The sequence below is a fragment of the Pelecanus crispus genome, chromosome 3 (genome assembly GCF_030463565.1).
Source record: "Pelecanus crispus isolate bPelCri1 chromosome 3, bPelCri1.pri, whole genome shotgun sequence".
Classification (NCBI taxonomy): Eukaryota; Metazoa; Chordata; class Aves; order Pelecaniformes; family Pelecanidae; genus Pelecanus; species Pelecanus crispus.
This window is the reverse complement of record NC_134645.1, coordinates 29544091-29570800: the sequence shown is the minus strand read 5'-3', so window position 1 is coordinate 29570800 and position 26710 is coordinate 29544091. Positions and strand designations below refer to the sequence as shown.

Here is a 26710-nt window from a genome sequence, read left to right as displayed (position 1 = left end):
TAATTTAAAAACAAGTTTGCATTCTAGATGGGGTCTTGTGTGCTTTAAATACTTATTTCCTATTGTACGGGCACATTTTGGCTCAGCAAATATCATCTACAAGTTTTGCCCCGTTAATCCCACGATAGGTTACTCTGCTAGGTCGAACTAAGACCCCGTGGTTCAGCTTGCAGGTGAAATAGCGCTTTTCCCCCACAGAGCCATCATTCTTTCCCTTCGCGCTTCTAAGTTCAAGTCCGAGCCATATCCCCGGTGCGAAGTCTGTAGGACCAATGTACCTGATTGTCCCCATTTCATTGGAGCTGGTCAGAAGAACCTGAGAGCCCTCGTGCAGCTTCACTGGTCCCTCGGTGTTAGCTGTAGTGGTATTACTCCAGCTGCGCCGTAACACAGAGCTCTTGGATCTGGTTGGAAAAATGGGGAGGAAAAAAAGTAGTCTGGTTTCTACAAAACGCCCATGGCAAATCTATAATTCAGTGAAGTGCATGGAAAAAAAACTCAACTCCCTTTTAAAAAAAATTTGGTTTTGCTAGTGCACAAGCTCAAAACATGTAATAACATTAACAGGCTAGTACACATGGCAGCCTGAAATACTTGGCAAATCAATTTCCTTTCACCTGATACTAGGATCTACAGTATTTGCTGTAGAGTGATAGTATTGGTAAATTAAGCACTATGAAGCATTTTATTTGGGGCTTGAAAGAGTTTAGCCAAAACAACTTTTAACATGCAATGGTCAGTCAGGATCACCAGGACAAAGTGAAGTCCTTTAACAAGACCCTCTGAACTTCACCCAGCTGTGTGAAAATACAAGAATTTGGAGAATATGCAGTGATGAATGACTGGAGAACAATTTTAATGGCAACCTGCATCCACGGACTGTATTCTGGGATACCCACAGAAAAATAGTCTACTACTGGTCCATTTTGGAAGAAAAAAAAAAATGACCATTTCGATATTAAACATGCATAAAGATTTTCTTTTGACCAAGAAACAGTAAAGCTAACAGCCAGCCCACCCAAACATTTAAAACTCAAGACACGCACCTAACAAAGGAGTTTCTTCTGTTTATCTCCTTTTGTGAAGATGCAGAAGTGGTGCTTAGACTGCGTCTAAAACCTAAGTGGAAAGGTTAATAAGCTGTGTAGGACTTAAAAAAAAAAAAAAAAATCCACACAACAAACCCCAAACCTTTATGAACTCATATTCTTTGTGGGCTTTTTTATACTGCTTCCACTACATTTGCTACACATTCTCTCGTCCAATTTGGAAATTAAGCGATGAAACTTCTCATGAAAGTAAGTGTCCATAACCACGTTCAAATTTTCAGAGGACAGAAATGAAATTAAACAAACCAAACACGGGTAATTTGAAGCAACCTTTTCACAAAAACCTTAGGTAAGGAAAAAGAAAAATAACTGTTTCAAGTATCTCACAGAAGTTTTAGTAATTGCATATGGACCCCTCCCTACACTTCATCAATGTAAAAATGTAGATTAAGGAGCATGTTCAATTTATGGTTAACTCTGATTAGCATACCATACAGTAATAAGGGACGAATGCAATACAGTAATAAGGGAAGAGGGTCAACAATCTTAACTCTGACATAATTATTTCTGCCAGCACAGGGTTAATAACAACACAGCACTCCACAGTTCCTGCTGCAGGCTACATTTGTAGGAAGGGACCAGCCAGACTGTTGGCTGGCATTCGGGTTCCTCGATTGTGCTCTCAGAGAAGTGGCCTTTGTGCAGTAGGTTCTGGTTGTAGCATGGTAGCCTGCGGTAGGCTACCTAAGACAAAACACAGTCTTACGCTCCTACCTGGAAAAGTGCGATTTATTTTGCTCGATGAAGTCTCTGTGAGAGAATCCAGAGAACCTGTTAGTCTGAAAAGCAATAGCACAATGCAGGAGTCATTTCAACTCAACTCTGAACAACCCTACTGCTGGAGTTCTTCTTGTCAAATGTTGATTAAGTTCTGATTCCTTCCCTTCTCCACCCACCCCAAAGAGACACTAACGTTTCAGTTGTCATCAGGCTGGTATGTAAGAGGTGCCTGGAGCAAACTAGTTTATTCAAGTTACTTGTCTTTTACTCAGCAAGAGAGCATGTATAATTTTGAGGCAAGTTCTTTAACAGTTTGGCTAAGCTAGGATATTCAGGGAAAGAAAAGCAAGAACATGTCTGGCAGAGTATCTAGATAAAAATACAGGAGGAAAGAGCACAGCATTCCTCGGATGTTCTTCCTGAAACCGAACGAAGAGACTACAACAAAGTGGTGGACGCTTTGGTTCCTCTGTGCTGTTAGCTGGAATGAGAATAGTATTTCCAGTCATGTCCAAGGGCAACTTCCTTTTATAACCAAATTTAACACAGCGCATCAGGATTGGGTCATGAAAGTAAGGTTTAATGAACACAGACTGTGTCAGAAACGGAGGCCCTGGAATGAAAATACTTGAAAGTGACTGCAAGAGAAACAGGGGGAGCTGCATTTCCAATTTATACTCTGCTTTCAAAAAGCTGATCTAAAACCCACCAGGTTTTTAATGGAGGTTATAATCTTCCATTAGCAGAAGAAAACATTTATTTCTTCCATACCTGCTGCAAAACTTTGCTTCCCACTGGAAATGTATTAAGAAAGCGTTTGGCAACACAAATATTACAACAGCTTCAACAGCTCCAGTGCTTACCTCTGTACACGAGATGGTGGTGCAAATATACCGTATCTGGGAGGACAACTAAAGTACTGAACACCTCCCACAGAACCGTCATTCTTCCCGTGAGGTTTGTCCAATTCAATTCCACACCAGAATCCTACATTTCAAAACAGTAAAATCATGGTGTTTCAAACAAAACACCACAGGCTTTTCTTCATTTAGACAGTTGGTACAGTTGGCATTCATCCACATCAAGGAAAACAGTTTCTAGTTAGAAACTGTCTAGATAGGTTTTTTTGTAATATATATATTTATTATTATCTATGTAACTATGCAAAAATTTGTATCATAATAAACCTAATTATCTCAGCATTTTTATATGCTTTTGAGAAAATTATTGACATTGTAATAAATACAGAAAAAGTAAACCCCTTGATATATATACTAAAGCTGAACAGAATGTTACTGAATAGAACAGTAGCTATTTGACAAAAAGGAGATAGGAAAGAAGAGCAGTGGTGGTTCAAGTTTCCCTCTTTAGGCCTCTGACCACATGGTTTATGCCTCATCTGAGATCATCAACAGTAAAATTAAAGTTTTGATATTAATTCATTCCTTCTCTCCATCTAGCAAGTTATAATTAATACAAATTGCAAGGCTGGTTGTATGATATCGAGGGAAGGGTGTAAGAACTGGCCAGCAATTCATCTCATACAGAACACTGAACAGGCATCAAGATGTTAATAAGCTTGATCATTCATAACCTGTGATAAATGTGAGCTAATTATGTAAAGGTGCTAAATTTCATACTCCATTAGCAGTCCTTATGCTAGCCATCCCCAAAAGATTCAAATTTAATTCAAGTCACTTGGTACTGAGGCTAATTATCAGCTCAAGAAATGCAGGAATGACAGCTTATGAATTAGAAGGGCTCAGTACATCAGAAGTTCTCCCCTTCCTGTTTTTAGCATTAAATAAAGATCTGCATTGCAGCAAAAGAAATGAAGTTTGGGTAACTTCCCGAGCTTTGATACCTATTAAAATTCAGATACTTACTTAAAAATGCATCTGTTACATTTTCTATAAATTACTGGTTTTGCAAATGGTGAAGATTTGTGACCTTTCCATCCTCACTTCTTACCAGACCGTGTTTGTCTCAAAAAAATTTTGTTCCCTAACTTGGGGGGAGAGGGAGGAGACTTACATTGTCAAACAGCTGATTTTACACTTGTTACAGTCAATTTGGAAAACCAGTCCTTTTCTCATTGTTTACTTTGTAAGCAACAACATGAAGGTAAGAGTGATCACATGAAAGTGCAGAATCAGTTAACTGCAGTATCTTAAGCAAGGACTGCCTACAATGAAATTGGGGAAAGGGGCAAGAATGAAAAAAGTACATGACTTGTACCACAATCTCGCATTCTGTCATTCTAACATTCTTTTTTTTTTTTCATATTGATGCCACCAAGTGTCAAGATGGAGCACTGCTGCTTATGTATCCATGAACAGACCACATTTAAACTAGGTACTTACACCAATACTTACCAACTGGTTTTGCATTATTCTTGCAATAAGAAGATTATAGGTAAGGACATAAAGAACATAGGATTTGGTTACAAAAAACCAGTATTCAGAAATTAGCTTCCACAATTTAGAACAACTCACTTCCATTTGAAAACACCTGGCTTCACTGCAATGTGTTTTTTAGCAAGGGCAAGGGAGGGAGGAGCTGAAAGGGAGAAGGTTGAGAAAGTGGTGGTAGAGTTTGGGGCTTTTTGAGATGCCTGTAACTTTTCATCTGTCCTGTGACCTAAAGGTTTGTTAGTTAAGATTTAAATGTTCACAATTACCCTCTTAAAGATGCCAAGAAGATAAGAATGAGACAGGTATATGACATGATAATATTGCAAGAGATGAGCTGTGTCAAAAAGGAGTAAAGGAGTAAAGGCATGTGATCTCAATAAAGTATATACCACTTTGGAGACTAAACTGAGGACTTTCAGAAAGCTTTGTAACAATACCTACAATTTCAACATTCTAATTAAGCCGTGTTAGTGGACAAGTAAAAGCCACATTTTAAACCATTATTTTTTTCTGGCAGTTGCATTAAAGTAAAAAATATTCAATGAAACATAGGAGAGGGAAAGAACTTTGAAACAAAGCAGTAAATTTAGATTTTTTTTTTTCTTTGGAGGGAGTGAGGAAAAAGATGGAGTTCTCTTAATGTTCATGTGCTCACATGTAAGCAACTCCATATTGATTCTACAACACACACAAAGAGCATTGCAAATACCTGGTGCAAATTTTGTCGTCCCACAAAATCTAACAGTGCCCGTTCTCTGTCCTACCACCAGTACTCTGTCTCCAACCCGAATTTCTCCTTCATCAAAAGGATTTTTCCGTGTAGCTGGAGAACTATACAACCCTGTTCAACAGAAGAACAAGATCTGAAATTAGTGACATTCTATCTTTAAAATTTAAGAAAGTCTTAAATAGTGAGCCGACTGATTGGTAAACAGAGTATACATCTTTAACACAGGGTACCTTTAACACATGGCAACACTCTGCAAATGTTGCTTAGACAAAGAATTGCTTTGCTTCAGCATGAAACCTGTGGACTACAGCCTTTTCTCTGCAGTTGAAAGGTACAGTGACCAACTACAAGAACAGTTTTCCTCTTGAAGCTGTTCTAAAAATCTTTTAAAAGTTGCCAAACAAGTTTATGGTTAAGCTACTTCCCAAGTGTCTTTCTTGACTGATCTCAGATTCTGAAACAGCACAAGTAGCTCTACCTAAGTATTCAATACAGCAGTAAACTTCCACCTGTGAAAACACACTCCAATAAACCAGACCATACCAGCACTAATTTTAGATGAGGCAGAAGACACTCTAGTCACTGCTTTTTTATTGCTGCTAGTTGAGTTCCGCTTCTTGCAGTAATTCTGTTTGCCTTCCAAGGAGGTAGTAGAAGAGGAAGAGCTGCTGTACACAGGAAAACCTAAAAGACATAAATGGAAATAGTCCTTCAGTGATCATATTTGGAAAAGGACACATTAAGCAGAAAGGAAAGTTTCTGTAGGCAGGCAGTTATCTGTTCTCCATAGCGGGCAGAATACAAAGTAAAGAGGCAAAATTAGAGGTTGTTAAGCAGCATTTACACAAATGTCAGGAATGACATAGGTGCATCAGACCCTGCCTTGGGAATAAGGTGATAGTTTAGTGCTGGAAGAGGTCTTCAAAACCCCCTTTTTTGTTACTCAAAATTTTTCTAAACGGTCCCAAGCATATTTATTAAAATATGGGAGCCTTAGTAATAAGAGATCATACCACCACACTTTCAGCATCCAGCCTATGAAAGAGTTGATGAGAAGTGGAAGGAAGGTGATATTATGCGAGTGAATTATTGTCTGGATTAAAGCCTGCCATATTCCATTACATACTGTATTAATATTAAAATCTGTACTATAAAATAAGAATGGGAAATAAATCACTTTTATCTCCATTTGCAAACCCTGATGTCTAAACTGTCCGATAAGACTTATGTTCAGCTTTCCTACTTCCTTTTCAAGGCTCTCCCCAGTTCTCCCCTTTCCTACCCCTTTCTACCCAAAATAAGGCGGAGTACAGCAAGACATGCCTATGCCTCAGTTTCTCAATGTGAAAAACTAATATAATATTGCTTATCAAACTTTCCAGAATTCTGAGAGGCTTAATTCATTAGTTTTCACAAAGCACCTCAACATCGACACAGGGTTAGCGTGTTCAATATAATTTAATCCTCCAATTTGGCAAAACAGTAAAAAACTGCAGAAAGGCAAATGCAGTGGGTCAAAGCAAAAGCTTAGTTATCTGGGGACAGAAATCTAAAGACTGAGATATTGGCTGCAGCTGTGCTACAATGAAGAAAATGCAAATTACTAAATAACTGGTGACTAAACCAGCAAAATTCAACTCCAAGGCATAAAATACACGCGTGCGTTTGTGAACACATACTACAAGTCCATATTTAGAAGTCAGTCCAGCGATGGATTCACTGGAGGCCAGACCACCGAGCACTTTTACGTGAATGCAACAAAAACTGCTGATGCAGCAATACAGAAACAAAAAGAAACTAAACAGTTGTTAAACACTTCATTTTGTGGGAAATCATGAGGTGAGAGAAGGAAAAGCAGAAGGGACTTCAGCAAGTCCTATAATGCATTCCTCTTCCATCAGGCAAAACAACTATTTGTGCTATCACTCCCGCCCGGTGAGTGTTTGACCCCTTCTTACAAACCTCCCATCAGGGAGATCTCGGGAATTCCTCAGCAATATGTTTCACCACATAATTACCTGTACTGTTAGAGGGGTTTTTCCCCCTAATATAAAACCTAAATTATCACAGCTTTAGCTCAAGATTTCTTATTCTCGTTACACATGCAGAGGGGGTTATACTGTTCTTTGTATCTGAAAGCTTCCTGTTCTATCCCTTTAATCTTCTGGTTTTTAATCACACAATCACAAATTCCATCCGTCTTTTCTCCTAAGTCATGTTTTATACCTCCAGTTATTGTGGTGTCTTCTCTGAACTCTCTCCAGTTGATTCCCATCTCTTTTGAAATGCAGTGTCTAAAATTAGATGCAGTGTTTTAGCTGAGGCCTTACCTGTGCCAATTAAAGCACCCAGGTTGCTTTGTGTATCTCACGGCTGACACTCCTTTTTATATGTTCAGTATGTTGCTCCTTTTGCAACAGCATGACATAGATGACTCACGTTTACTTTGTAATACTCAATATCCCCATGTCCTTTTCTACAAAACCATTATCAGGCATCTCGTTCCCAGGGTGTATCTACACAGTTGACTGTTTCACCCTTGCTACATAACTTCATAGTTGTCCTTACTCTTCTGCATCTTTTTTCCCCCCCCAAGATCTTTTTTCCAATTTGTCAAGGGTTTTTGGGCAGGGGCTTGGGTTTTTTTTTTTAATATTAAGCCAATCAACTATCTGCCAGGCATCATCTGCATATTTCATGAACAGACTCTCTATCCCTAGTGTCAAAAAAAAAAAAAAATATTAAAAAAAACCCCAACCCACCAGGCTCTTTACAAACTCCAGGAAAACCCCAAGCTGAAACAGCCTTCCTGTTCGACAAAGAACCACTGACAGCTGCTTTCTAAGTTGGATGTTGGATTTTCCTAAAGGTTCTGCACCTGCCTTATGGCAGTATCATCTAAACCACTAGATCCCAACGAGGCTTCACTCCACATCACTTACAGCCTGCAAAGCCATTGGAGTCCTATTAATTGTGGCTATCATAGTGTATCCATCAAACTGAGACACTATACTGCCAATTAATTTCATTGTGTGACCAGAACGTGAAGAACAAGCCATTAAGTGCCCTCCATGAACAAAATGTTGGAAACCTCTGTCTACAAAAGTTTTTTAGCTCACCTCTGAAAAAGTATCATATAGGACAGTGCTTAAATGCCTTACACTGGTCTCTTCCCCAAGTCTTTTCCTCACAACTGTTCACTGATGGAGGACATAAAAAGATGCTTTTCTTCAAAAAGAGTATATTCAAAGTCACACTTCAAATTATTCCTAAGAAATAGTGCTTTTACCAACACTTGTAGTATGATTCTATGGACAAAACTCTCAATGGAGACCCAATTTTTACGGTTTGTTAAAGACACCCCTGAAAGTGAGGTCCCTTGATGTTTAAAGTTCAGCACACAAAATACTGATGCAGTAAAAGTCACTATCCAATTCTGAAAGTAGATAATCACAGAGAATGATTCATATGTAAAAGAACATTTTTAAAAAGCTAGAGTTTCATTTTTCATATTTGAAGTGTGTTATTATGAGTCTTCCATGATACAATGCCAAGACTGTTAAGGGCTGTTAGATGACAACACTTTATGATACAAGCTTGAACATACAGATATAGGAAAGAATAAAAATTCCAACAGCACACATGCACAGTTCTTCATCAAAACCTAAGCAGTAATGATAAAGGGCGAAAGGTCTCCCTAAGAAGGTAATTCTGCAGATCCTCTGTAAGATCATTTACTAAGAGACAGCTTTCAGCTTTAAGGGCTTGTCTATATTCTTGTCTATGGTATTTGGATAGAAGCTGTCACCAAACCAACACAGAGTGCCAGCCAAACATCCACACAAATTACTCCTAGTAAACTAAATGTGTACAGCCTGCTTGGGACTTGAATACAAACAGCCAAGGCAACTTTTTTTTATGGCATAGATACAGGACTTTTAGAGAGGTAAGGCAGTAATAATACTTCCTCTGCCCTACCCAAAGTTTTTCTCAAGATGTTAGAAAATAAAAAAAAATTCAGTTACCGTCTTTCACAGGTACAGTTTTTCCCCTGTTAGCAGCCATAAAGTTGGTTTCAGAAGCACTGTCTTTTTTTGCCATATTTAGACCTATAAAAGAATATATACAATTAAAAATATACATCCTAACAACAAGCAATAATTTTACAGGGAAGTCGTACAAAAACAATTTGACAGGTTTGCAGATTAGTGGATGCATGGCTAAAACAGATAAAACTGTACAGTTCCTTAGACTCTTGATAAATGGGTAAAACAAGACTGAAGAATTGTTTTGATGGATAAGCACAGACATTAAACCCTCTAACACATTAAAACAGTCCAAACTATCTTGCCAAACAATAAACAAGTTGTCTGCAAAATATTAATGTTTATATTGAAGGAGTTTTACTTAAATCTTTCAAACATTTACATCTATTATATACACAACATTCACTTTTATAGTACCTAAGGTATACCATTCACTATGATTAATTTCACAATTTCTGCATTAAAGATTACACATAAAAGTTTTGAGAGAGAGATCTGAGACCAAGTCTTCATTCAGTCTATAAATAATTAAGTATGCCATACAATTTTTAAAAGCCTAACTCTTAGAGCAGCAATGTTGTGATATGCACGTGAACTAGTATTGCCACCTAAGTTATAATTTGTGAACAGTCATTTTGCTTTTCTGACGGTTTCCTACCCTAACTCAACGAAGAACAAGCTTATCTATGATTTATCCCCTCCCTGTCGTGAAAGAAAAATCCCATCTTTTTTACTTAACTACATCTCTCGGCTTAATTCAGCTACAGGGACTGAACTAGTTTGCACATGTACCATATTTTCCAAAATTTTATGGTTTAGCCATTAAGGCATCAGATCAAAAAACTAGTGTTTCTGACTGGTAACACACTTCTCAATTTGATCACAGTAATCCTTTTTCTAAAAACCTGAAAAAGACCTATTATCACCAGTCTGATGGATTATTCAAATCCAGTAGAAACAAATCAAATTTGAAAATCTCTATACAGTATTACATTTTACTTTGCAGCTTATAGCCATAGCTACAAAAAGCGTAGTAATTTTTCTTGGATCATTACAAACCAGTGTATTGCAGGAATGAAGTTTAAGGGAAAGGGATGTAATCCGGTAATGCACGTAAACACTGCAAAACAAAGTCCGGTAATGCACGTAAACACTGCAAAACAAAGTTCTGCCTCTGCAGCTTTATCCTCCCACTCCAGCCAGTGAATCAGCCAGGCACATTAATTCTAATGGACCTTTCAACACAGGAACATCTTACAAACGGCAGCTTCCGGATTACTGTTAGTGGATGTAAGCTCTGCCGAGCAGGTGATGGATAACTCACTCTGATTTTTACCTAAAGCAAGTATCAAATGTTTAAAATTTACAGAGATACAAATGCACCTTTATGACAGAAGAGGCAGTTTATGACTAAACTGTCCGGAACACACCGTCTGTGACAAAGGAAACAATCCTTTCCATTATAGTTTAATGAGTTACAAACAGTTCACAACAAACTGAATCTAACACTGAAAAATATTTAACAAAAGAAGTCAGCTTAGATCTGGTCTTGAGCAATACTCCTAACAAACCGATTATTCTGAGAAGCTTTTTATGCAGGACATCCGTTTATAAATAGCTTGTGCTATTTGTAAATTGTGCTAACTGTAAATATACATAATTAGGCCTTACTTCGCCCTCAATCTATGTAGAGAAGAGTTACATAAATCATCCAAAATGCAGCCAAAATGCATCTCTTCTACCAGCCTGGCACACTGTTTCTATACCCTGTGTATTACTAGTAAAGAGTGGAGAGTTTTAGTGTGCTTGAGGAAATTTGATGAGAATGTGTACGTATCTTCCATCCCTTAAGCTGTGCTGCCTTAGTATGAGTCACCTAAACAGGGTTCGAAAGGCAAAAGAAACGTTAATGTAATATATTTAATGACATTATTATGTAGCCAGCCAGCCACGCGGCCAGATTATGCATGGTGGTCCCTGCACGCAGCAGGGAAGAGTCTGTACTCCAAACATCTTGGAACCTAAACGGACAGAAAAGATGCTTCATTCTTACTTCACAAGGAGGGAACTTACACAGAAGGATTAAGTAATTTGAATAAATTACTAAAAGACTAAGCCAGAGCCAGGGACTGAGCCAGTAACTTCAATCAGTAGACCGAGGCCATATTACAAGGACACGCCTTCTCTTCTAATTTGCGTCCGGTTTTACTCGGATAACTTAATGAGCAGATAAAACACAATCAGTTAAATAGTTCCTTGATCATTTTGCCAGAAAATACATTAAATTTCTTCAATTTCTACACATAAAGTTGTATATACATTAGTTTCTAGATTTCCACTGATTTCAGTGAGATGTTTCAAGTTACCCAGGAAGATCTTAGTAAATGAAATCACGTTAAGTGTAGACATTTAACTGATATCACAGCCAGCCAGAAATTACTTTAAAGGCTCGAGAATAAATGCTGTGAACTTTTTGTTTTAATAGAGTATATAAAGGCTTCTATTAGTACATCAGATCCCTATAATCACTAAGCAACTACACACAATGTCCTTCCAGTACTAGTTTAAAGGCTACTGAATTTCTAACAATGAGAACATGTAGTTAATAAATACCACCTTCTCATCCCAAGTGATGAACTAATTCCAAAAAAGTATTTTAATACCAAGATTTACATAATTGTTGCTAATTCTTGAAGATTAGTATCTTGATAGTGTCTCAACATACAAGAAAATACTCACCAGAATTCACTTTGGAAGTTACGTGCGTCACATCTATTTTCTTGGATTTGACCAAAGGTGAAGACCGCATGGAAGAACTTCGTATGGAGGTTTTTTTGTGATCAGAAGCCTTGCTTATTTTAGAAAGAGGTGCAAAGATACCTAGAGAGAAAATTGTATGTGCCAAAAAAGAACCAGCAGCAATATTAATGCAACAAAACTCTCTGGTAACCATCTCTTGCATCAATTAATTTAGGGGTTTTTTTCATGGCTTGCTACGCTGTCAAAGCACTTGTAGGGTAGGAAGGACTAGCTCAAATGAAGAGTGAAACCAAACGGCTTATCAAGCAACTCGAACAGAGTAATTCAGGAATAATAACCAGAAATGTTGACTGGTTGGTTGTTTCAGTGGTTTTGCAAATAGTTGCAGCCAAAACACTAGGAACGGTTAAAAGAATCAATAAAATGAACAAAGCAAGCACTAAAAAGAAAAGCGACAGAATTTGTTATCTGGTTTTATTCTCCCAAACGGTCCATATCTTCCAAGACTTTTTTTAAAATTCAGGTTTTAAAAAAACATAAGAAAAAATTAAAGGTTATACCTCGTTTCGGTGCACACTTGAAGTATTGGACTCTTCCAACACTTCCATTGTTCTTTCCTTCTGGTTCATCCAGCTCTATGCCAGCCCACTGGCCACTGGCAAATTCCGTTGTGCCACAAAATCTTAGTGTACCAACCTAAAGCAAAAAGCATCAACACAGAATGACTTTGTTAAACAGGCATTGTTTATGAGAACATAGTATAGATTACAAAGGAGACAGCAAGTCATCTGCAAGCTTTTGATCAGAACAGAGAAATACAACCGTAACAATCTCCCTTGATTATTGACATTCCTATCTTTCAATGCCAGCCAATGCATTTCCCAAAGTATCAGTCTTTCTGCGTATATTTTGTATTAAACAAAAGCAGTGATTATTGACAGATCTCATAACAGACAAGAATTAGACAGTAAGCACCACTGCACAATACAACTCCAAGACAGCAAGGTACAGGAGTATATGCCCAACAAGAAGTTTTACTTTCAGTGTCTTCTACACCAATAGTTCCAAAATTATGGCTAGATACCTTGCTGAATTGCAGATTCTATGGAAATACTAGATAAAAAATTCTATAAATATATCTGTGTGTGCATAAATATGTACATATAATTACATTTTTTTTTAAAATATATATTGCAAAGGTTAAAGGGTAAACTTCAGAGCATACTTAACTTTTTCTTTGGAAAAAATTCCTAAGTCTTTTATTCCCCTCCTCATGATTAAACAGAATTTAAAAATCCAGCAAGTGTGGTAACTTTTTTTTTGCTGTTTCAATATATACTGTGTAGACTCTGAACAGATAAGTATATCAAGAATATCAAGACAGACCGGTCTTGCTGGTGGATCTCAGCCTCCACAAATATATACTATAAGCTCACACACTTCAACCAAACGAGGGAGGAATAACTAACAGAGATGCATTTAACACTGATTTAAATTCATTTTTATATTTGATTTTTAGTTTTAGTAAAAAACCTTTGATCTTTCAGTTGCTCAGTTTTCATTATCTCATGTGACATTAATACTATTAGTTCATTTTTTGCTATGACTTCACTGTCTAATCCAGCCTTCAGAGAGTAAACAGACAGAAACCATGTTTTTTGCTTTACTATGAAACATTCCAGCTACTCTTTCTTAATGTTCTGTAAAGAAATAAATGTGACCCAGAGCCTGTTCTTCTTTTACTCTGAAGATCTCTCTTAAACTTGATTGTTACAGGCAGGTACATCACACTAATCTAGACCCAGACTTTTTAGCTACCAACCCAGAGATCAAATTCAGCCGGAGGAAGCTTGGCCAAGCAGCCTAACAGATTCCTCCACACTCCAGGCATCAGCCAAAGGGCACTTACCGAGCAGAGGGAAGGGACCAGCATCTTACACTGGAGGTGGAGATGGCAAAACTGAGGCTCCAACTCTGCACAAGCCCTAGGACTTGTGCAGGCAAGGAGCAGAGGACATCTCGCCCATGAGAAACATGGAAGGAACAGGAGAAAAGTTTTCTTCCAGCAACTGTTTTCCCTGCACTCACATTTCATCCAGTGTCCATTCAGATAACACATAATCTGGCAGAGCATGAGCTGATGAAGCTGGGGGACCCCAAATCATGTACACATAAACAGCTGCTTACACAGCTTTCTACCCTGTAAGACAACTAGACTGACAGGTGCAGTAGGAATCAAGAAAGGAATCCATTTTCCCTCTGGCATCTACTGTGCTTGGCTTTCAAGCTGCATTAACGCTGGTATGTTAGGAGACTGCAGAAGCAGGAAAGAGAACAGGAATTCATAAACATTGCTCGTAAAAATGCTGCCATTCCAGTGCCCTTATCCCAGCTTCCTTATTCCAGAAACGAGAACTGATCCAAGAGGAGGTTAAGAATTGGGCACCATTTTCATGATCCTGTTCTCACTTTTGCTGCACCCTGCACACATTTATGTGTATCAGGGGAGAGGAGAAGACAGGGCTGAGATCAACTTCTCCATTCAGACAAATGGAGAAAGCGGGTGGGAAACAATGTGGCAGTAATGCAGAACAGCTCCTCACACACAAAGAAAGGAAGGGAGGAAAGCAGGCATGGAAAAGCAAGACCAAAAAGCACAATCACATTCCTCCTTTCCACCTGCCATATGACAGCTTTGGCTCCCTTAAAAAAAGGTAGCTGGAAAGCCCTGCTGGCCTTTGGCAGCAGAAAAACAGCTTCCAACTTCTGAAAAAACACTGTAATAGCATACTCAATGGAGAAAGGGGAAAAAAAAAAGTAACTTAAGCCAGGAAGCTGGGTAAGCACATTACAGTACAAAGTTCTATGGGCCTTACTTGGAGGAAAGAAACACAAGAGGACTAATTTCTTCCCTTTCTTTCTACAAAGCCTCCATTAATTTGCAGTTACATTATCTCCCCTTGCTTTCACTGTGCAATGGCTTTCTGTAAAAGAAACTTCCATGAACTTCTGTCTTTAAAGAATAAGCAGCTTCCTGTCCGTACTTCAGTTAAAATGCATGCTGCATAGCTAGCGATTCCTTTGCTTTTCCTGACCCAATTTCAAGAATACACCAGATGAAAATACAGAATGAAAGCTGCTTTGCACTTTCAGTGGAGTTCACTTTAGAACATTTCAGTTGTGATAATTACAAATCTTAAGTTATACTAGAAAAATTATTAAAAGTAAAGCTACTCAAACATAAAATTTTGCTCACAAATGCCTTCAATACTTTACCAGAAAAATATTTGAAATCTTTAAAAGAGTTCTAGCGCTCTTAAATCATTTCAGAACCCTTACTATCAGAGCAAATAAAAGGTATGAATAGTAACTGCAATGTCAATGTTACATTTTTCAAATACATTTTTTAAAACGTGTCTAGCAAGGTAGCTTCATGACAGCTATTCACATTTGAGCTGGACCAGTACTACCTATATTCTTATACCTCCACAGAACCATGTAACAACCCCATTGGCACAGCACTGCTTCAAAGATTTTAGCTGCATTGCACCAGTGAAATTGGGTTACTATAGGCTAAGCAGAATTAAAGTTTTCTTTTACTGCCTTCTGGAAACTATCAGGGGTAATGCATGAATGCATACTCATAACTGAAAGCCAGGCAGCTCACAAAGTAATCTGTAAATTTTACCATCATTCTGATGTGACACCAAAAATGTTAATAAAAGCTGAGCCATGCTGATGTGCTATAGGAGACTTAAAAAATTGTTTACAGATACAAAATGCAGACTGCGCCTGTCAAAAGAGCTTTTCAAAGTAGTGACTTTCTTTAACACATAACTGGTCAGCTTACTACTTTCTGTAACCAGATCCTTACTGCCATCCAGAGTTCATACCTACCAGAAGGTGTTTTAGACCCTCAAATTTGAGGTATGTCTCCAAAGGGGTAAATAAATTGACTCTCCAGAAATTAAGAGGGTAGTATCAATTTGCTCATCGTACCTTCTGTCCTGCAATAACAACACGATCTCCCAGTTTCAGGCCAAGTGATAAAAGCATGGCCTTGCCTGTGACATGATCATAGTTTGGAATCATGGCTTTTGAGATGTCACATGAGAGAGGCACAGCATCCAGCAATATCTGCTTGATTTCTTTTGCGCTGGCTGCCGCATCTGCCATTTCCAGTGGCATATCTACTGGATCAGGAACCACATCCGCTGGAATCTGCCCTTTGTCATTCTGTAGAAACATAACATAGCACAGGATTTAATGCTGTGACAAGATAAACCTGATTAGGCAAAACCACAGTAGTTGATGAAGTTCATTAGATATTTTTCCTATAAGTAACTATAAAAACATCCACATTTTCAAAGAAGGATGCTAAAACATCCTTAGATATATAAACCACCATTTACAGTGACTTATTTTCAAAAGTGCTAAGTTATCAAAATTTTTTAATCTAAAGAACATTATTAGTACTCAGAACACATGAAAAACACACCTGTATATATATCTCTGTACCTGAACACAGATGTAGAGAAGTAAGCAAGATTTTTGGTCTGTAATACCAATACTGTAATGCTAGTACTTCCCAAAGAATTTATCTTTACCCAGTGCATCATCTACTCCTTGGTGAGGCTTATTCCAAATGTAAGACAGAATTTAATTAATATATATTACATGTATAGAATACACAAAGTTGATGTCTCATATAAATAGTTGAATAAAGCTGTTGAGGTTTATTTAGACACAGACCACTGCATCAGAGGTGAATTAAGGACAGAGTCCTTTCCAAACACTTCCCATTCCCGGTGAGCAGTGACTGATTCGCTGTATGTCCCATGTGACACTCGCCCTAGGCCAGAACTGTCGGAATACCAGCTCACCTCCAGGCTAACCTTAACTCAAGGCCAGTTGGCCAGATAGCAAGTACACTGTTGGGCTGTCAGCCTGCTACAATGGCAAGTTCTACCTACGCTTTCTTCAGCAAAGGCATCAGTAATGGATCTTCACCTATCTGCCAATTTTCACAAAGCCTGTGGAAACATAATTACCTCAGTCTTTCAAATTTGTCTCAACTGAGCCCCTGGACTCAGAAATTACCAGAAGCTCAAAGAGGGAATGACACAGAGCAAGATTGTATTTGCTTTGTTTCCTTAAAAAACAGACTAAAAGCTCAACCTTCCCTGAGCCCCCTATAAATCTCCCTGCCTCAACCCTAGAAAACTATAATCCTTACTCAGCGTTTACACTCTGCTGTCCTCATATAAGCAAACTCTACACACTGCCTCTGGTCAGAACTTTATTGTGGGATTGAAGAATTAAACACCTACCATTCCTTAAAAATCTACAGTCATTCCATAAGTAAAAGGTCAGCCCCACTCAAGTCACAGTACCTTAAAAACAGGATTTAGCAGGGCGTTTGTTTTGAGTTTTTAGTCATCACATCAGCAATTGTTTGCGTCAGATCAGTCCCACAATTCAGCCCACCAGGTGCCCAGCAAATCTTTCTGTCAACACAAGGTAGTGTGCAGAGCAGAGGCAAGGCAGCAAAAGTGGGCACAGTGGCGCAGGATCACTTTTCTCAAGGGCAGAGACACCTTTTGCCAGCTCAGAATGCTTGTGCAACTACAAAGCAGTATCCCCTGTGACAACAGACTCTTAAAACATACAGCTGCCATAGAATTTGAAACACGTACACTAAGTAACGAGCCAAAGAAGAAAAACAGTGTTTTTAAAGAGATCTAGATTGAGTATCATATAGAACTGTATGGACAATGATGTTCCAGAAGATTTCACACCATCAGCAATACATGAAGTAATGACTTTTTAGACCCTTAAAACAATTATAATTTCTCATTAAAAAAAAACCAACTGAATTTGCAAATGGAACACAGAGATACTGCCTATTCCAAAAAAACCCAAAACCACCAACCCCCCCCCCCCCCCCCCAAAACCACAAAATCCCCACAGAAAACAATCAAAACCCAAGATTTGTGGCTAGACACATATAGCAGCACTTTACACTATAACTCGGGCCTATTATTTGGTTAGTAAGCAGAGCAGTTAATGTTTCTTCATTATCAGTTACTTATGCTAAGACTAAGTCTACTGCTAAGCAATACAGTGCATTTCTGGAGGACACAGAATGCACTCCTGTATTTCTGAAAAGATCCACCACTGCCATGATGACTGTTGCAAGACACAAAGGAGTATTAACAAAGTTCAAGCAACAAATAGAAGAACATCCTGAAAGCTATCTGAACTAATAAACTAGACTGTGACACAAACACACAAGCTTTAACACCCAAGTATAACAAAGCATAAAAAAATCATCCACTACAAGTTATAAATATTTTTTCTGAGGCACTCACTCCATGTAACACATTTTTAGCTAACCAAAATCCTGGACAGACTGTTCAGTTTTTTCCAGGTACTTTTTTCACCTTTTGGTGAATCTACAACCTAACTCCTTACCCTAAAGGCAGGATTTGCTCCATGTTCCAGTAAACACTTGACAGCTCCTGTACATAGGTTAAATGCAGCAATATGCAAAGCTGTTCCAAAATCAAAATCACTACAGGTGGCATCCACATCTGCAATTAAACATCACATATGAGATATGTAAGTGTTATGTGAACATTTCACCCTACAGATTCCTTGAGAGGACATTAATTTTTACATTTTATGTTAGCATTTATACAGAGACACCATTATTTATGTGCTAACTGCGTATGACAAGGAATTCTACATTGAATATCCATCTTATCTGCATCTGTTTATTCATACCATGAACCAATCTGGAAGATGAGCATTTCCTTTCATTCATTTTGTAATACTGATGACTTAACTGCAAAATTGTTGCTATTCAGGATGCCCAAGCTACTGTGCTAAGATTAACAAGTTAGTAACTTGAGGTTTGCGTGTAAACTAATGTTTCAGAAATATTTATATTTTATTGCTTCTAGGTGTCAAATGTTAAAGTGAGATGCATCTTCAACCAGTTGTTTTCCTTTGTGAGCAGGTAGTGGGGCAAGGGAAAACTGATTATACCTCTGCTTTACATTGATTTAATTACTAATGGCCAAGAACAAAGTAAGAGCTAGTGATTTTTATTTCTTTGTTTTCAAAGAATTGCACTCTGAAGGGTCTTGCCCTGATAGTTTGGAAAATGGAGCACTGCATTTGACTAGAAGAGATTTAGCATAATATATATTTCCATCAATTGTTCCTGATATATCTTGCAATCTGCTATAAAGTTATCACTGTTCCAGAAGATTGGAGTTTTAATGTCTATTTAGTCTTTGGCTCCTCTCCTAAACTATACAAGGGAGATGTCAGTTTGAGTCATCTATATATATGACTGTTAATTAAAAATGCCAGCTGATTTAATACACAAACCAAAAGCCAACAACTATTAGCAATAACGCTCCAATTTGAAATACTGGTGAGGAACATAAAACTTTCCGCCTCAGGGCTGTACAGTCTCCTAGTATTTTCCACTATCAGTCTCTGTCCCAAAAACCACTAGCCCTTCTCACAATGCGATAAACAAAGTGTAACCCAACTGTATCAAACATCCTTATATAGTTATACTAAAGTAATATTTTGGGGGCAAATAAAACATCAACATATCTAGAAGATATATAAACATACATGTCTGTATAGATATGCCAATTTTATACATACTAGTAAAGATTGACTGAATTGTATAAAGATCAAAGATAACAAATTTGGGATCAAATTTTAACAGTTTTACAATTGCACTAATATGAATACAAACTTAGCTTTTTTAAATTCAGCTGGCACCCACATGAAAAAAGACTGCATTCACAAGATGCAATCATAATGATGGCTATGTATGCGATGTACCTTTTACATATCAAATGTCAAAAGACCATTACCAGTTTAAAACTGAGTAGAAGCTGTGTAGTTGTATACAACCATTGAAACTTCCCTGTTTAATAAGGCTATCAAGTAAGTATTTTCTGCACATATAGGAACCAATTTGCAGAAACACTGATCAGTAATGTCAGCTACTGAGTCAGCAACAGTTGCATGTACTCCTATTTTAACATGCAGATTTTTTTTTTTTTTTTTTTTTTTTTTTTTGAGAGTAGTGTGACTTCCTCAGACTTGCAAGCTTCATGCTTGGAGCTTTTAAACACTGTTTTGTTACAGCTTTGTTCTAGGTCTAAGCTGGCACAGTACAGGTGACAAAAAGAAACACATATATATCAAATGTTACCCAGTAACTACCCCAAACTATCTAGGGGAAATTAATATGCAGCAATGGTCTGTCATCAGCAACCCATGCAGGTTACAGTCATTGTCTAATGGCACCACAAAACATTTTTAATTCTTAAGCCTTTAACAATGTTTATATTTAAAACCTCTAAAAATCTAAGATCAAACTAGCTCTCTGTTCTAACAATTGAGGAGTAAAGCTGTATAAAGAATTTAACTGCAGAGCGTAATAAAGGAAATAGTTTCGGAGTAAATCAAAAGGAAACATCTGTGGTACTGGCTGTTTCACAATGGGTGTCTCAGAGTCAGTATGCCACTATCTTGAGAAGTTATTTATACATTAACAACCATTTTTTCCTCCAGTTCAGTATGGATCCATCCAAGGCATATTTGCCTTCTATGCACATCCTCCCTTCTCTGCAAACTGCCTGATGAAGACTATTCTTTTTATTAATTCAGACCATCCACTGTTTCCATGTCACAGGGCAAATAATTTTATACATTTTCTGAGATTAAAAAAAAAAAATCATCTCCTCATCCAAGAGTTGCCAACTGCCGAGGCATTTAACCAGAATGGTTTCCTTGGAAATCTGAGCAAATTCCCACCCCTTCTGTAGGCACTGCACAGGAGGAGATGAGAACACCAAATGCAAATGAGGTCTGAAAGAAGACCTAATCTGCTGATGCAAATTATGGAGACCAGACCATTGAAATGTGATACGGACTTAACTACCATACAGTCTTATTTTGCCTTTTGTTACCAACATACACTTATTACCTCTTAAGCATGTTGTACCAATAACAGTGCCATTTAACAGTTACCTCCATGATGATTCAAGATGTGGTAAGCAAGCCTTGTGTACTCCAAAAACCTACCAGCTTTTCAGAATTTTGAGACAGATTCTTCAGCTACAACTAGCTAAAAAAGGGCATTAATCATTTTGCAAAATGGCACAATCAGAAGGATATTCAGCAGAACAAATTAACATTTGTAAAATTTTAGTATTAAAATTGCTTGCTGGTTTTGATATCCTGACCAAATTAGGAACAAATGGTTCTGGTCCAGAACCATTCCTGTATTTCCATTTGCATTAGTATAAATAGGGCTCCAATTACCAATCCTTTATATTATCATTCCAAAAGATATTATCTATTTATGCCAAACACTGAAGTCAAACCGTTCCTTACACATGACCACCCAGATAGCTGAGAAGTGGGAAAAATGAGCATGTCAAAGTTGCTTCAGTCACTAGTTTGCCACATGCTATTGCCATATCCCCACTTCTTTACCCTTCTCCCAGCATTTCAAACATACTTCTCAACGTTTAAGGAATCTTAAAACCCCTAAGAATTTACCAGAATAGCTGTATCTTTGGTTTTCTGCATACATTCTCTTCATCCTTCAACAACTTAGAATTAACCTGTTTGCTTTCTATTCTATTAGATATTTCTCTACCATCTTGTACAAAGCTCAAGTTTAAAAGTCAGCAATGGAATCGGCACAAAAAAAATAGGTTAAAAGAAAAATAAACCAGGGAGGCTGACTAAAAGAATAAGAAATCAGAAATTTTTTACGTATAATGGATAAACAAACCCCACACTTAAAGACCACTACACACCAGTTTAGGGTCAACAGAGTAACAAAATACAGACAGCTACATGAAACAAAAGTACCAATGCCTACCTTTTGGCTTTGCATTTTTCAAAATAACACTAATAAGTTCTGGAACATCAAAGTAGGCAGCATAATGCAAGGCATTCATATTTGTCCAGCGGCTGCGTAAACTGCTATCAGCACCCAAATCAATAAGCTGCGTCGCAAATTTTACAGCGGTTTCAACATCACCTGCAAGGTAAATTTTGTAAAATATGCATTAGAGATTTATTTATCTCAAAAAACATGCACATGCTTATGTGTAACAACATAATGTACGTTAAACCCTCAAAGTTCAGAGCAGAACAATTACTATGCCTTTCTTTTTAGAATTAGGATGCAGAAATCTTTGCCCTTTACGATAGAGGACTGAAATCTCTACTGTAGTATATAAAAACACTACCTATTTATCTCTAATGTAAATAACGTGTCACACATCAAAACCAGGGATTTTAGTACCTGACACAAGAAAAAAAAATTACTCGCCACAATGCTGAAGTTTATGTTAAAAGATCTGCCAACATCAGAAAAGCTAATTTATGCCAGACCTCACTCAGAAATTTAGTTCAAACTCGGAGAACTGGGTTCAGGTCAACAAAAAAGTAGCACAACACAAAAAACCTAATAGGGGTGCTCAAACAGAGTGAAACATGCTCTTGTTTCCAGTACTCATAATAACGCAAAGATTATTGTTTTCTTCCACCATGATCAGGGTGAAAGAAAAAGAAAAAAAAAAACGAAACCAAAAACCAAAACCATCCAGTCACCTAAACGTTCTAGTTTCACTGATGTAAGAAAACTGTCAGTAGCTTAGTCCACAGTTTGTACCTCAGTCTGAAACAGCCTTTGCTATATTAAATACATGTTTAGGCTGGTACTACTGTTTGCAATACCTATACCACTAACTCAACTTACTCCCAACTGCCACAGGCATAACTGCGCTACAGTTCTGTATCTTTCTTTCTGATGGCCAGTAGAAGAGACAAAACCAAGCATTAAAAATAAATCTACTGCAAGGAAAAATTCTGTAATAGTCGGTGGGATTAGCCTTTGTGAATTAATTCGGTTTTTACATCTATAATGACTTTTCTTTACTCACCAATACCATGAGCCCCTGATTTGCAAGTGTAATGCAAGAGAGTCATATCCGTCAGTCCATCTCTGTCATTCACATTGCAACCTCTTTTAATGATCTGAGAGACAGGTGGAAAACAAGCACATTTTAGCTCTGGCATATCTCTGACATCAGTATTATTTAGTAAGTTATTTCAGATATATTGACTCCTGGATTCATTTCAATGGCTAATAACAAAGAAGCCTGCCAGAATAGACTGTAAGTGCAGAACTGAGCAGAAGCATAAATGTAATAAGTAGTATTATATGAATATCACTAACCTTCATTGTTTACAGATTTTGAAGCTTTATATTATTACTTCTAGCATACATTTCGCATGCTGAAAAGTTAACTGCTTAACTGAGCAACACGAAAATGACATCATTTATGAAGTCACTCCCCTTGTTCTTTGATCTCTCAACAACCCCCCCCCCCCCCAACACACACACAAAAAAAAAGCCCCCAGTTATACTATGGTAGGAAGAATCTTTACTATACTTCCCCATCTGTCTAGAAAAGCATGTAATCCTGAAGAAAAATAAGAAAGTAGGATGGAATTACTAGAAACAAGGTGTCTTCTGAAAGCAGCGTATGGCAGGCTGCAAAGATTTCAGTTCCTAACTCATTTTGTGCCTTGGAAACATTGCCCTTAAGGTCATGCTTCACTATAACTTCATATATTGGAGTTTATGATCATTGCTAAGTAGCAAAGTGAAACACCAAAGTGAAGGGTCTCTAAACAACTGCTTTGAGAAGAAACATTGTTTCTACCATCTATCCAAATATACTTAATTTTTATCCATCATCTTTGTCTTTCCAAATGAAAGCTGACAACATGTGGAATATAAGGCACTGCTCAGTAACTACTTGTTAAAAGGCAGAAACCGTATCTGCATTTATGATTAGTTCTGCCTCTGAATCAACTGTTTTCTTTCATTGTCAACACAGTATTTCTTTAACACTGAAAGCATTCAAGGATCGTCATTTATACCTCACCTCATTCCCAATAATGTCAATATTCTGCTGGACCTGCGGAACCCACTGCCTTAAGATAGCAAACAATTCAGAAACTGATGTTTTGGGATTGAAAAGTATTTCTTGGCACGCTGCATCATTGGGATCAAAGAAGGAAAACTCTGTTAAAAAAAAGGAATCATTAGGTACAATTATAAGTTTTAATATGCATCTAGCTTTTCAAACTCAGAGGCAAAGAATAGCAGAGAGAGTCACTTCACTACTAATCACACTGGAAAATCAGAATGTTGAGTTAATTCAGAAAATTTTCTTTAACATCTGGTCTATGTTTCCTTTAATACTAAGGTCTTGCTTATACTTCTGAAAAAGCTTTGAATCAGCAACCAATACAATGATACTGCAAGACTGATTTTAAGTTTAGGCAAGGGCTAACAGAGATGTGCAGTGATTGTGCTAATAAGGGTTTACTCTTGTTTCAAGCTAGCCAAAGACTGCTGATTCTAAGCTGTTGCCAAGCACAGACAAGCCTCTTGATCTCTCAGTGATTAAAAGCATACGTGATTCCTCCACATGCTACAAAGGTGTATGTGTGTGCATGTATACACACATACTGTATTGTAAATTTGTGGAATTTCTTCCAACCCTGGAAAATTATATGAAAGAATCTGGCTGTTAGGAGAGGGAATGGAAGCAGAACCTGCTGTCATCAGCAAATGACTGTATCACAGAAAACACTGAACTTTTACCCCCACTGCAGCTATCAGGGAGTTGCCTTTTAAAAAGGTTTCAAATAAATGTGCAATGTCAGCTTGCATTAATCACAGATACAAGGCGCTCAGAATGGACATGCAGGTTAAGTAAAATAGAGCATCAGCCATCTGGGCATATGACGTGGTATAAACTACCTCTGGATGAATCATCATAACCTTTCCTCAAAAAGAGCATACCACACTTCTAGATTGGATTAACAGATAAAAGCACATATGGAACTCACTTCCTTGCTATCCAGAGTTCCTCTAACTCCATTGCCTTAATTCAACAAGAATGAAAAAGAAGGACAACTTCACTGATACTTAGCATGAATTTTTATTTGCACCTAGCATATAAAAAAAACCCAAACCCCTTATCCCTCAGCACTACACAGTGTGTGCTTCTTACCTACGCCCCATGCATTGACCCAGATCTACTGATTTATCTACTAGTATTTAACTTCCGCATAAACCACAGCTGATCTATTGCTGAAAGCTCTGAAGTAAACAGACAATTAGCCAACAAGATTAATGACCTTACACAACATGCATGATTCTTACTCTACTAGGAAGATTTCTAGCTATGAACCTGAACCAAATTATGTATCAGAAATCAACTCTAATAGACTGTTACAATCAGCATGCTAGCGTAAAAACCTGAGAATATATTAAGTATTAATAATAACCATCGTAAGTGCTTAACGGGTGATCAGTTGTAGTGTTTGCAAACCAAAGAAATGTTACAGAAAATCTGTTAAAACAAGAAGTTCCACGAAAGGATGACAATGGCATCTAGATACTTTAAAACATTACTTTCTCCACTTCTATCTTTCCCATGCACTGATTACAGTGATCAACTGTATTAAGGAAAAATAAATGCACTTAATGTAATGACCAAGAATCTTTGTTATGGTGTAACTTTCTTCACCCAGATTCAGTAATATTACTGTTACATAGGTGACAGTGACCTCCTATAAAAGGAATTTTTTTTATTCAACGAGCAGACATAGACCAAGTAGGACAGATGGTAGTGATATTGTAGTGTTATTAGAAAATACCACAACACAACAATGTTTAAAGAAGGACAAATGGAAAATTTTTCTACGGGATAAGAAAGCAGAATGGAATAAATCATGGCAGTACTTAGAGTGGAATAGGACGGACAAGTTATGAGAACAGGGCTAAACCACATAAAGACACATGTTCACATACTAAAATATATTTTATGGAACTGTTAAATTTCCAACCTGGGCTAACTCATCAAATGGGTCTCAAGAATGCCAAGTCTGTCAAAGACAGAACATTACATGTATTTATTTTTCCTGAATACAGCTGATTGCTGCAATCAATGCATGGGAAAAACATAGGTGGAGGCAGTAATTTTTAAGGTATATAGATGCTATTAGCATCTTCTGCAATATTCAAAGGCATTATAATTGTAGCTACCTATGAAGATCCTTACCTACAGTGACATTTTAATATATTATATATCCTGTTTAAAATATTATTATAATATATACATGTGAAGACAATTCATTATTGCGAAAGCTGATCACCGATACTTGCTATAATTTTCTGACATTCATTTCACAGTCCTTACCACCACAAACATCTACACTTCCAGCAGAAATATCCCCCTGTAGTCTATTGTTTACATACTGAAAGCACGAGAAAAAGTGTAACTCTAGAGGTTTTAAATGTGATGTAGATGCTTAACTACATTTAATTACTGCAATTTTACATCTTAACACAATATCCAGTTCTACACTAAGATCTAAAAAACCTACAAACATCTGGCCACACACACACAGAAGAAAGAGGAAGAAGGAAAAGATACTATAATTTAAAATGTATGCAATAAGAAAAATAGAAAAAGCATGGGTCTTCATCTTTCATTTCCTTTAAAAAAAAATCATAGAGAATTCATTTAACAAGCAGTAAACTTTTTCCAAAAAGAAGAAATAAACTAAGAGTTGACAGCTTCTCTTAATATTTATTATTCAACTTTATTCTCTGCTATTCACAAATTCGTTTTCTGTTAAAAGTACATACCACAGTCTGAAGGCATTGGTGCTGCAGCAACTGAAAAAGTAACAGATGTTTCAGAGTTTGGGAATAAGAACCGTTCTCTTTCAACAAGGGAATCTCCTTCTAAGGAAGGTTCTGGGAGATCCTCTATGGTCATCTTCTAGAAA

At 37.4% G+C, this 26710-nt stretch overlaps 1 protein-coding gene across 1 annotated transcript; it reads right to left on the bottom strand.

Annotated features, from left to right (window-relative positions):
• On the bottom strand, window positions 1-26710 carry CLIP4 (CAP-Gly domain containing linker protein family member 4). The gene is made up of 15 exons (XM_009487675.2): window positions 26568-26710; window positions 23788-23927; window positions 22777-22870; window positions 21708-21869; window positions 18254-18372; window positions 15779-16015; window positions 12340-12475; window positions 11759-11899; window positions 8999-9082; window positions 5517-5657; window positions 4953-5084; window positions 2693-2816; window positions 1824-1888; window positions 1047-1119; window positions 1-404 (listed from the first exon to the last, which is right to left on the bottom strand). Exons 1-15 carry the CDS (start codon window positions 26698-26700, stop codon window positions 83-85), a joined length of 2103 nt encoding a protein of 700 aa, XP_009485950.1. The 5' UTR covers window positions 26701-26710; the 3' UTR covers window positions 1-82.

What these genes read in the sequence shown, in the direction of transcription:
- CLIP4 (XM_009487675.2), bottom strand. Translation starts at nt 26,700, where the DNA reads ATGACCATAGAGGATCTCCCAGAACCTTCCTTAGAAGGAGATTCCCTT. An exon ending in ACCAATGCCTTCAGACTGTG is followed by an intron (nt 23,928 to 26,567) that starts GTATGTACTTTT and finishes TTTTTTTAACAG; the next exon opens with AGTTTTCCTTCTTTGATCCC. An exon ending in AACTGTACCTGTGAAAGACG is followed by an intron (nt 5,658 to 8,998) that starts GTAACTGAATTT and finishes TATGTCTTTTAG; the next exon opens with GTTTTCCTGTGTACAGCAGC.